Below are 11719 nucleotides of genomic sequence, written 5' to 3' on the forward strand. Positions count from 1 at the left end.
CCGTTTGTCTTTTCTGGTTCTACTTTCTCTCCTCTCAAGATCTTTCCGTTCTCCCATCTTACAGTCTCTCACAGTGTTGTTTCTTTATGGCGATTCTTCCTAGACACAAACTACGTGAAACGATGAGATCTCTTCTCTCGCTCTCTTGACTTCTCTTATTGAAGAGAAGAAAGAGAGCCTTGTATCCTATGTCCATCTTGCAAACCACTGAGCATCGCCTTATATTCGGACAAAAGGAGAAGTGCAGGGAGAGGAGAAAAGGAAAGGAAGAGGGCGAGAAAGAGAAAGAAGGAAGCATGAAAGAAAGAGAAGGACACAAGAACCGAGAAAGAAATTCACAGCAACTCTAGAAGAAGGAGATCGAAAAAGAACGGCTAGCTCACCATCTCAGCAGCATGCACCAAGTACCTATACCTTCAGATCTATCTAGTCCAGATAAGAAACGAAGGAAGAAAGGAAATGAATGACAGGAGTCTCGAAGTTACTTAAGAATAAGGCGGATCGAATAACTAACGACTCTTCCCCATACGTGTCCATACTCATTCACATATATATATATATATAGATATATATATAGACGTGCAAGCCTGTTCACGACTATGTGCATGTCCAGATATATACATGCAAAGATATTCCTGCTTACATACACGGGTATCCATACAAATATGCGAGGGTGTCCGTACATACATCGGCAAAGACGTAGTCGTACGCGCATAGGCGTCGATACGTAGATAGATCATGCGTCAGTAAATGAGTATTATGAGAGGAAAAGAGAATTTCCACAGGGGAGACGTCGGAAAAAAAGAAGACGAACAGATGTAGGAAAGATGTAGTCAAACAGAGGGGGGATAAGAAGGCATTTCTCTCTTACTAGAGCGAGAATAGTATCGAAGAAGAGAACCCTCTCTATGACTTTCCTTCCTTCATACATAGACACCAGCGGAGCTCTTCAATTCTTCTCACTTTTTCTCCTAGTTTTTGAGCCAAGGCATGAGAGCTCATGATTTTTCTTCTCCCTCTTCCCTCTTCTTTTTCCTTCTGTAGATAGATACGTTTAGCTAGTGTCTGGTGAGAATCTCTTTGCATGCATTGGGCTGTAGGTACAGCAGAAAGAACTTCCTTCTTGTCAAGAAAAAGGAGAGTAAGATAAGACTGAGAGAAGAAGACGAAGATCGCTTCTCTTCTTTCAGTTCTTTGTCTAAACTTCTTTGATATCTAATGAGCCTATGTCTTCGATAGCTTCGCCCTTTCATCTTCCTATCATTAAAGACAATCTTTGCTTCATATGGCATGACTATGACATACATCATTCATTCTCTCAAACTCATTAAAATGTCCCTAATCGTATAGTCATTCTCTCCCTTGAAAGGCGCATCTACAAGTCGCACTCCTCCCAACTTCAGCCTCTCTTCATGTACCTTGATAGTCATAAATGTTGCTACCTGTATATACATACCATATATAAGCCACGAGGACGTGGACCTCATATATATCTTATCGGGAAAGAGGGGGCTTTGCTTATCTCTCTCTCGTCTCTCCGATCGTTTCATATCTCCTCTACCTCTCTCACCGACAGACTGCGAATTCCCATGGTCAGTTCACCTATGTAAGGCATTCAGATATATCTGCTTCTGAGATGTACGCATATAGAGATAGACGACGACGGATGTAAGACATGAGAAGAGTTCTTACGAATATTTATATATGCACAAGATCTCTTCTTTGTATATGTGCGAGTGTGTAGATAGATGAAGATAGATAGCTAGGTAGTGCGTGCCGGGCTGACATAGTGGTAATGTATGGGTTCCTGTCTACATGCCAGGGGAGATCTCTAAGATATCTGTCTCTCTCTAGGAAACATACACAATATAATCTGAATAGGGCGGCTTTATGATGTTTACGTCTTCATTCTCTTGGGATGCCTTTATCTTGTTCTTCTTCTTCTTCTTTCTCTTCTTCTCTTTTATGAGCGGATGACGTGATGCCTTCTCTCAACCTAAAGACTTAGATGAAGGGAGGGGAGAGAGGTGCAGTGAGAGAAAGTCAGGAAGAGAAAGGCGTAACTCCTATGACGTAGAAGAAGAAGACAAACACGTTAGGTTCATTCAACGAAGAAGAATAAGTGCTCTACCGAGGAAGATGAAAAAGAAAAAAAGTTGAAGAAAAGAAAGAGAAATTCAAACGCTTAACGTGAGCACACGCCCAAAGAAAGAAAGAAAGAATAAGGGAGGCGAAAGGAGGAAGGTAGAGGTGAAGAGAGAAGACAGGTATCTTCTTCTTCTTCTCTTATTCCATATATGGAGCTCGTACATCTATATGAATTGCCAGTCACGAACACAGAGAGAAATCCTAGACCTCTACTACCTCCTACATGCACTTCCTTTCCTTAGGATGAAGGGAGAGGACGCTCGAAAGAGAAAGAGAGAGAGAAGACGACTTCCACCTTCTCGGGGGAGTGAGATAGAGAAGAGAGAAGAAGAGGAGAGATAGGAGGATGATAAGAAGAAAGAAGAAGATGAAGAGGAAGAGAGCTAGGGAGGGGAGGGTTTTTCTTTTCTTATGTCTTCTGCGAATCATTTCTGAGATTCTTCGATCGTCTCTTTCTACTAAATAGACGCCGTTGTGTTAAGAGAACTGCACCTCCCTTTTCTTCTTCTTCTTCGTCTCTTCCTTTCTTTTCTTCTTTTCTTTCTTCAGTCTCTTTCCTCAATGTTGGTCCTCTTCTTTTCCTTCTTCTTTCCCCTCTCTCTTTCTCTCCGTCTTTGTCTGCTCTTCCATCGGAAGTCGTAAGAGTCGCAGAAGAAGACGAAGCCGGAGATTTCTTAGGTGAATGGAGATCTTGGACCTTATGAGGAGATGAAGAGAGGCCGCCCTTCTTCTCATCCTCTTTTGTCATTCTCGCTGTTGCCTTATTCCTCTTATTCTTCTCTTCCTTCTTCATGTCTTCTTGATCGTTGTCTCTTGCGTCATCTCTATTCTCTTCTCCTTGTTCTTCTTTCTCTTTCCTACACGCTAAAGAAGAAGAAGAAGGCCATTCTTTCTCCTTATAACTACTGCGACGTGGGCTATGTTGATCTTGAGACAAAACACCCCGCCCTTCTCCAAGAGACGTCTTCTCCTTTTTTCTATCATTCTCTTCCAATGTCTTCTTATTCATTTCCTTCTCTTGCATATTGCTCTTACTTCTATCGGTCGCATCTAAATTTATCTTCGTATTCTTATGCTCTTTGGGATGCGGCGCTTCCCCATCTCCCTCATTCAACCCCGGAGCGTTTTGCTCGCCGGCTGTGGATGATCCTGCTTCTATAGCAGTCTTTTTCTTCTTCTTATTCTTCTTTCTACGAGTCTCTTCCATCGACAGAGGCGGCTGCGATGGGTCTTCTTCTTCTTCATTCTCTTCGCATTGAGAAGGCAGAAGGACACATGGTGACCGCTGCTTCAAGACTCCCCCGCCTGGAGGAGAAGAAGAAGAGGAAGAAGAAGCAGAAGAGGAAGCAGAAGAAGAAGATGAATGGTCTGTGTTGATCAGAATCCCCGTAGGTATCGTAGCGGAAGGATGAAAGGAAGAAGAAGAAGAGTTCCTTTCTGTGTGGTAAGAAGAAGAAAAAAAGAGAAGAAGTAAGTCATCGTAAGATCCTCACGAAGAAAGAAGAGGGAGAAGAAGAAAAGTCCTCCTCCTCACTTGTCCATATTCATAAAGGCGATGATAGAGAAGATATCAACTTGATTTGAACCGACCGACCACATTCTCTCATTCATACACATACCTCACTCTATCCCCCCACCCCCCCCTGGCGAGGCAACTACTTCTCCACATAAAAAGAATACATACATAGACACACATATATCAATACATATATATACATATCTATATGTCTATAAATACGCGTGTGTATATCTGCATGTATGATGAGTCTCTAGACTGCCGTAGTCATGCGTAGAGATGGGGTAGACAGGCTATTTTCATCTTATTCTCTCTCCTTCTCTATGCAGACCACGGGACGTCTGGGTCGTTCCCTCTTTGTATCTCCCTACTAAACCCACCTATCCATCACGTCCGCCTTATCTCTCTCTCTCTATATATGTACATATGAGACGATGTCTCGACGGGTTCTTTGGGAGATCTTTCTGTGGATATCTGCATTTCTTTCATTCTTTCTTTCCCATACCTTTGGGAGAGTTGCCTTTACTGTAGCTTGTATTCGTCTTGAACATAGCGGTAGAAGAAGAAAAAGCGCCGCCACCAAGACCCTGTCCTTCTCTGGTAGGATTAGACAACGGAGAAGAAGAAACAATCCCCTTCTCGCCCTTTCTCTCTTCTTCTTCCTCTTTTTCTCCTTTCTGTAGACTCTTCTTCTGACTCTGAAGAAGACCATTGGCAGTTCGAGATGAAGGCGAAGAAGGAGAATAGAAAGAAGAAGAAGACGAGGTTGCTGAAGAAGAAGAGGGAGGTTTATGAGAGAGAAGAGAATGAATACCCCCAGACTTGGTAGGAGATGAAGAAGAAGAGGGATCATGAAAGACGCCTATACCAGGGACTTGCTTGCCTTCTCTCCATTCCCCTTCAAAGCTTCTCCCATCTGGCCACTGTAATCGCCCTATATACGGAAAGCAGGCAAGAGGGAGCGAAAGAACAAGAAGAAAGGAAGAAAAATAGGGTAGCAGGAACGAGTAGAAAGAAAGAAGGAAGAGAAAAGAACGGGAGAAAGAAGAAGTGAGGAAGATAAAAGTCTGAGAGAGGGAGAGAGAATGAGAGAGAGAGAGATAGTCGGACATGGAAGAAGACCTGAAGGAGAGAGAATATAATATGAATAGCAAGATGCATATTGCAGGAGGAATAGAAGAAAGAAGAGAAAAAGGAAAACATAAGAAAGAAAGAGAGAAGTAGACAGGTAGAAATGGAGAAGACAGAAAGACTTGACGGAGGAAGAAAAAAGGAAGGTTGTCCCTGCTAAGAGTCTGCGGCTTCTCTAGTGTCTACGGACGTCTATGCGAATCAAGAAGAAAAGCAGAGAGAGAGACCTGCATTTCCTACTCTTGAATGAAAAGATCTAGAGACAACAAGGCCTTCTCTTCCGAGGATCCCTAGCCGCGAAGGCCTTCCGCCTACCCATTGACGTATACATAGATGTATAGACGCATATACTCGAGAAGATACATGCAATATACATACATGTCTTTTATATGCACTTCACAGATATATGGACATAGAGTGTATGCCGAGCATAGGTGTGCATGAAGAATGACTACAGGTGACACCGCATGACTGACTGGTAGGCATTCAGCACATCTCCCTATACACTCGAGGGGTCGCGATTTAGCGAAAGAAGAGGAAAAGAGAAAGGGAGAAGAAACAGAGAAAACACGCAAACCCAAAGAGAGAGAGACAAAGGAGAAAGAAACACACAGACGGACAAAGGCAAGGATGTGTTCGTGTGTGTGTCTCTCTCTCTCTCTATATACATACATATATTCCCGTGTATACCCATATTACTACAACGAGACAGATGGAAAGACATCTATCTATCTATCTTTCGATGTATCCATCTTCAGTCTGTCTACCTATCTCTTTGTTTATCTCCGTATCTATTTAGGGGTGGGGATACCTTTTCCGTGTTTTCGATCGTCTAGGTATTCTCCTTCGTGTATGCGGCCGTCTGGAAGGATCATCTTCCCTCGGCCCGACATGCGGTTTTTCTCCCACTGCCCTATCCAACACACGCACAGATAGAGATGACAGAGACAAAGAGATAGACATATAGAAAGGCAGAGAGATACAGAGGAAAGAAAGGAAGGGATAAGAAACAAAGATAGAGGTGAGAAAGAGGAAAGAGAGAAATCGAGTAGAGTTAGATAGACAGCAGCGCCAAGAAGTTCTCTGTCAGATAGTTCAAAGCATTGTGTACCAATACACCTTTCTTGCATACCTCGTATAGACAAATACATATGCAGAAAGAAACATATACAACCCCGTCACACACAGGTGCCGATCCATCTATCTATCTTTCACCTAGCTATCTTCAATCTATCCATCCATCTATCTATCTATCTTCAATCTTACTGTCTGTATGTACATGTAGACTAGTATAGGGAAAGGAAACTTCATCTGCCCCATTTGTCTTGGATATCTACCTAATTTATAGAGTGGCGTATCCACACAAGTATGAACCTATCTCGGTATATGTGTATATAGACATCGCATACATGTATACATGTATGTATGTATATGTATCTATCCCCCCCCCTTCACAGGCAATCAAAGGGACCTGCGAAACTGCTACACTAACTGTATATACACCTATACTCAAGGCGTACACGAGTATGTCTCTCTCTCACCCTCCACGCATGTATGTTTATGTTTCTCTCTCATATATATACATGTCTGTCTATCTATCTATCTTTAATCTATCTATCTATATTTCTCTGTATACACAATATATAGCTCTCTATGTGTGTACATGTATGTATACCTGTATACGATTTTCCATCCGGCCATACGTACATTCCTTCACCATGTATAGCGTTGTTGAGAAACTGTCCCGAATAGAAGCTCCCATCCGCCCATATGAACTTCCCGTCTCCACTCTTCAACCCTTTCACATAACTCCCAATATAAGACGATCCATCCATCCAGTGCTCTTCGCCGTGACCCTCCTGCACGTCCATCACCCATTGGCCTGCATCACATGCACACACCAGCATCACATACCGAAAGACATACCCCTCATATACATGGATAGATCTACATATATAGATAAATATAGATAGGTAGACTGAAGGCAGACGAATGGATGGTAGATAGATTAAAGATAGATGGATGATGGATAGAAAGAGGGGTACGTGTAGGCGTGTGTTGTCATGTTTTGAAGAGGGACGTTGCAGCGCATCACTTTATCTCTTGTGTCTTGCAGGTGTCCTCCCTTCTAGAAAGAGGTATATAGAGATATCTATGTCTCGGCTATGTCGGTGTACGTCCGGGTTCACCTACATCTCTCTCTCTATATATATAGAGAGAGAGAGATGTAGGTGATGTGTGCTTACTCACAGCTAGAAGGGCTTAGGATGATAAAGCCTGGCGACTGTATGAGCCTGTAGACCATGTAAATTCATACTCCTGGAGATTCCAACTTATACATTCCATGAGAGAAGAAAAGAGAGAGGAAAGAAGACGTCCTAGCTAACTAAGGTTCTTCCAAAATGTTTCTTCAAAAGAGACGTACACTCTGTCTCTTTCTACCTTTCAGTTTATGTGAGAGACCTCGATTTACTTGCGGAGAACATCTCTCCTTACAAGGCCTTGAATAGAGCAACCCGGAGACACTCGACCTCTCCCTACTATTGAAGACCTCCACCATACATTCAACCCTCATTAGCAAACATTTATCTATCTATCTATCTATCTTTAATCTATCTATCTATCTTTAATCTATCTCTCTATCTATCGCTAATCGACCTGTCTGTAATCTGCTCTCTATCTATCTATCTTGACTCTAGCTAACTCTCCTTTATCTTCTCTCCATGTATAAAGCTATTCTTCTCTTTCTTTCAAATCCCATGTAAGGAGCGGCAGCAGGAGCTTGGCCGTCGCCTCTTTCCCCCTAGGGAGGAAAGGAGAGAAGCGCGAAGAAGAAGAAGAGAAGGGAGAGACTACCTTTGTAGTAGGACCCGTCAGCATGCGTGAATACACCCACGCCATGCGCTTTATTTTCTTTCCATTGCCCTTCATACACATCTCCTATAGGCACACACATAGACACAAGAAAGTTCAGGAGATCAAATGAAGAAAGATGAAGAGAGAGAGAGGAACACAACAGCTAAGAACGTCTCAGAATGAAAGAAAGAAAGAAAGCTAGAGAAAAAGACACAGTCAGCACAGAAAGGAAGAAACAAAGAAAGACTACCACGGGGAACAGGCTTGAAATAAACCTACATATATATATATATATTTATATGAATATACAGGTTACATTTACATAGATAGGGAAAGTAGATCCAGACCCTTCTGTACAGGAGGAAACGTTCTCTGTCTTTCTCTGTCCCCTTCCCCCTTTCTCTAGAGAATTCTATTTATGTCTCCGAGTGTCTGCTAGACCTATCTCCACAATGAGAAAGTGCCTATGAACTCACTTATAGAATCGAGAGGAGATATACGTATACAGATACACGTACATATATATATCTATATACACATACATACTCCTGAGTCACTATTGTATAATCCTACATAGATCGATTCTGACATAGATACACATAGGTATCCCCTGAGATACTCATATACATGCAACTGTATACATATATGTAGATAAATACATATATATATACAGTCATATGTAGATACAGATATATATTTATTTATTCATGCAACTACATATATGTATGTACATACATGACACATAAGTGTACAGATATCTACATATATATATATACATGTATATGTCTATACAGTCATATACATAGATACATATATATATATGTGTATATATGCATGCATACCGGAGGGGTGAGTGAATTTTCCAGGTCCATTAGCTAGATCATTGATGAAGTAGCCCTCGAATCGAGAGCCACAGGGCCTTATAAGGATGCCAAAGCCTTGCCTCTTCCCATCCTCGCTAAGAGTCCCTTCATATTCAACTCCTATTACACCCAAGACAAGCATATCCATAGAGACAGAGAGATAGACAGAGAGAGAGAGCTGCAGTAATGTATTGATAAGTGCATGTATTTCTTCATTGAAAGGAAAAGAGAAAGAGAAAGAGAGAGGTAAATATCCTTTTCCCCACTACCTGTATTCAAGATGGAGAGATAGAGAGATGAATGTGGTAAATAGATAGACATATACACATATACATAGAGAAAGACGAAGCTAGCTAGGAGCGGAAGAACAAGTAGAGAGAGGAGAGGAGGCCTTTCAGTCCTGGCTCATATTTCTTTCTCCAGAGCAACGAACGCTGGGAAAGAAGAGAGATTCCATCTTAGCCATTCCGAGTAGAAATGTATATACAAGAGATCGCTTGCTTCTTGGTAAGAGTTTTCCTGCTGTCTCGCTTTCTATCTTGCAGCGTCTGTCCAACATACGTATCGGTCTCAGTGGATTTCTATCGCTCTCCCACTCCCTCTCTCTTTCTTTACTTCTGTTCTTCTCGTCGTCCCTCCTGTCTATCCGTATTTGTCCCTGCTTGTCTATGTACAGATGTGCGTCATGTGGGTTTATACTGGACGTAGGTAGATAGATAGATATACACACCTTCAATAGCGTAGACATGTGCATGCACCCCTGTTAACACCGACATGTATGTATGAATATGTATGTCTATGTATGAATATGTATGTCTATGTATGAATATGTATGTCTATGTATGAATATGTATGTTCTATGTATAAAGTAATCTCTATACTCGTATAGATATTTTGCGCGGAGCGAAGAATGCGAGTTGTAGATCTGCATATGGCGAGCCTATTTGAAAGGTTAAGAATAGAGACATTCTTCTTCTGTCATTCCATAGAGCCTGGGACTTTTGATTCCTCCCTCTATTACCTCCCTATCTACCCCTCCCCCACTTGCATGTAATTTCCTTCTTCGCAGATTGTCTTCATCTTCTTCTCTTCGTCTTCTCCTTCCTACCTTGATGATCCGTTCCACTGTGTCCTTCTGTCTTGGCGTCTGCTTTCTTCTTGTTCTTCTTTTCTTCTTCTCCTTCACTTTCATCAGGGGGATGAAAAGTCTCTTCCTAATCATTCATACATCACAGCGCCACAACAGCAGTAACACGCTCTTCATTCTCTCTCTTCTTCTCTTATTCTCTCTCTTCTTCTCTCAGTCTCTCTTTTCTTCTCTCAGTCTCTCTCTTCTTCTCTCAGTCTCTCTTTTCTTCTCTCAGTCTCTCTCTTCTTTTTCTCCCCTTTTTCCCGTTCTTTTGATTCTTTGCGTCACTTCTTGCTTTCTCCTTCTTTCTCTGTCTCTTTCTTCTGTACCATAGATAAGGTCCGCTCGGACTTCTCTAAAGTACATTGAGCTAGCTAGCTAGATAGACGTAAAGACATTGTCCCCCTCCTGTCTTCTTGAGCTCTCTGGTACAAGAACGGTATCTACCTCTTATCTTGAAGAGATAGACGAACTTAGGTTCCCAATCTAGACAATGGAAAGCACCTAAAGACAGGAGATAGACACATACACCCGCGCTTCAATATATCGGTCTACCTATCACCTAGATACTACATGAATATACAGATGATATAGCTGTAGCTACAATAGAAGAAAATACAGAGCTGACGTGAGACAGAAGGGAGCTTGCGGTAAAAAGAAAAAGAAAGGAAAGATCTTCTGCTAGAGGAGACATCTGAGAGAAATGCCTAAGAAACAGACTGTTCATCTTCCCTACACTGTCCCTCCTTCATGCCTACAAGATACACATACACCCGCATCCATATATACACATACATATATACACATGGACCCGTGTATATACATACGTATACGCACAGATATCCATACATATACCCATACATAAAGATACATAGAAAGATCGACTACAGAGAGATGAGAGACAGAGACTTTTCTATGAAAGCACAGTTTGATGGTGGGCAGTGCTGCCAAGAGAGAGAGAGAGAGAAAAGACAAGGACGGCATGTGTATGATGTGTCGTACATACCTCTGATTTGAGAGTCCGGGGTGAATTTTCTTTCTTTCTCGTTAGAGGAGATAAACTGCCTACAGCATCTTGAAGAGGGAGAGAAGAAGGAGACGAGTGTTCTTCACGATTCTTTCTATCAGTAGGGGAGGAAGCAGCATCGGGATTTCTACCGCAGACTTGAAAGAGGCCCGTGATTACTTCGCCGTCTCGATCTCCCACGTCCAGGCAACGACAGGAAGAGAAGGAAACCCCCCCCATGTCTCTCTTCTCCTCGGTATGTATGCGTGGGATGTGAGAAAAGATGGGAAGAAAGAAGAGGAAGAAAGGAGGGAGATTGAAGGCATGAAAGAACGAAGAAGAGAGAGAAACAGAAGGAAAGAAAATGACGAAAAGAAGAAGGAGAAAAAGTAAAACATCTGTCTTTTACATCTCCCCCATAGAGAACAAGCTGCGTCAAGACGGTCTTACGGTAACGCATCACACGTATGATAGCTTCCCAGTGAGCTATTCGCAAGTATTCGAGTAGAGAGATAGATACTTCTTCCTGATCTTTCTCTTCTTCATTCTTCTTCTTATTCTTCCTCTTCTCTTGCTACTAAAGGTGGGGAAGGTAGTCTCGGAAATCTGTCCTTCTCGCTTTAGCAAAGCAAGGACGATAGCTCAGGGACATAAGATCTTAGCGTAGAAGTGTACAGTTGTCGAGAATTGAAAGAGATATGTTCTCCATCTCGGCCTTATCTCTAGAACGAACAGCCTTCTGCCGATGCTACACAGAACGACTGGGGAGGTTTGTTCACTTGAGGTGTATATACACCCCAAGAGTCCTGGTAGACAGAATGGAAGTTGCGGATTGTTTTCTCCTTTGAGCTCTCCTCGTGTTGTCATTCCTTCATGAAGATCGTCCGTTCGACGCTCATGCTGTCACTCACATAGTGAGTGAACATTGCAGTCTCTTTCTTGAGAAGAGAAACTCATAAAGAAACATCCTGGTGTACATACACCTCAGAAGAGGGAAGGGGAGTGAGTGAGTATGGAGTCATCGGAGATTGTCTAGAACAACTAGCCGCTAGAGAGGGTTGCCAGAGGAA

The 11719-nt window shown here is 42.3% G+C and overlaps 1 protein-coding gene across 1 annotated transcript; it reads right to left on the bottom strand.

The window, feature by feature from the left end:
- Nucleotides 1–2017: 2017 nt before the first annotated feature.
- On the bottom strand, nt 2018–11709 carry CSUI_002998 (morn repeat-containing protein). The gene is made up of 8 exons (XM_068063196.1): nt 10650–11709; nt 9623–9728; nt 8494–8634; nt 7652–7735; nt 6471–6677; nt 5607–5708; nt 4170–4598; nt 2018–3585 (listed from the first exon to the last, which is right to left on the bottom strand). Exons 1-8 carry the CDS (start codon nt 10887–10889, stop codon nt 2558–2560), a joined length of 2337 nt encoding a protein of 778 aa, XP_067924829.1. The 5' UTR covers nt 10890–11709; the 3' UTR covers nt 2018–2557.
- Nucleotides 11710–11719: the final 10 nt, after the last annotated feature.

Source organism: Cystoisospora suis (genome assembly GCF_002600585.1).
Source record: "Cystoisospora suis strain Wien I chromosome Unknown contig_1266, whole genome shotgun sequence".
In the NCBI taxonomy this organism is placed as follows: domain Eukaryota; phylum Apicomplexa; class Conoidasida; order Eucoccidiorida; family Sarcocystidae; genus Cystoisospora; species Cystoisospora suis.

Excerpts from the sequence above, each read along its gene's own strand:
- CSUI_002998 (XM_068063196.1), bottom strand. The coding sequence starts at position 10,889 with ATGGGGGGGGTTTCCTTCTCTTCCTGTCGTTGCCTGGACGTGGGAGAT. Across the intron at positions 7,736-8,493 it reads AAAATTCACTCACCCCTCCG|GAGATGTGTATGAAGGGCAA; the intron begins GTATGCATGCAT and ends GTGTGCCTATAG. Across the intron at positions 5,709-6,470 it reads GGATGGAAAATCGTATACAG|GGCAGTGGGAGAAAAACCGC; the intron begins GTATACATACAT and ends TGTGTTGGATAG.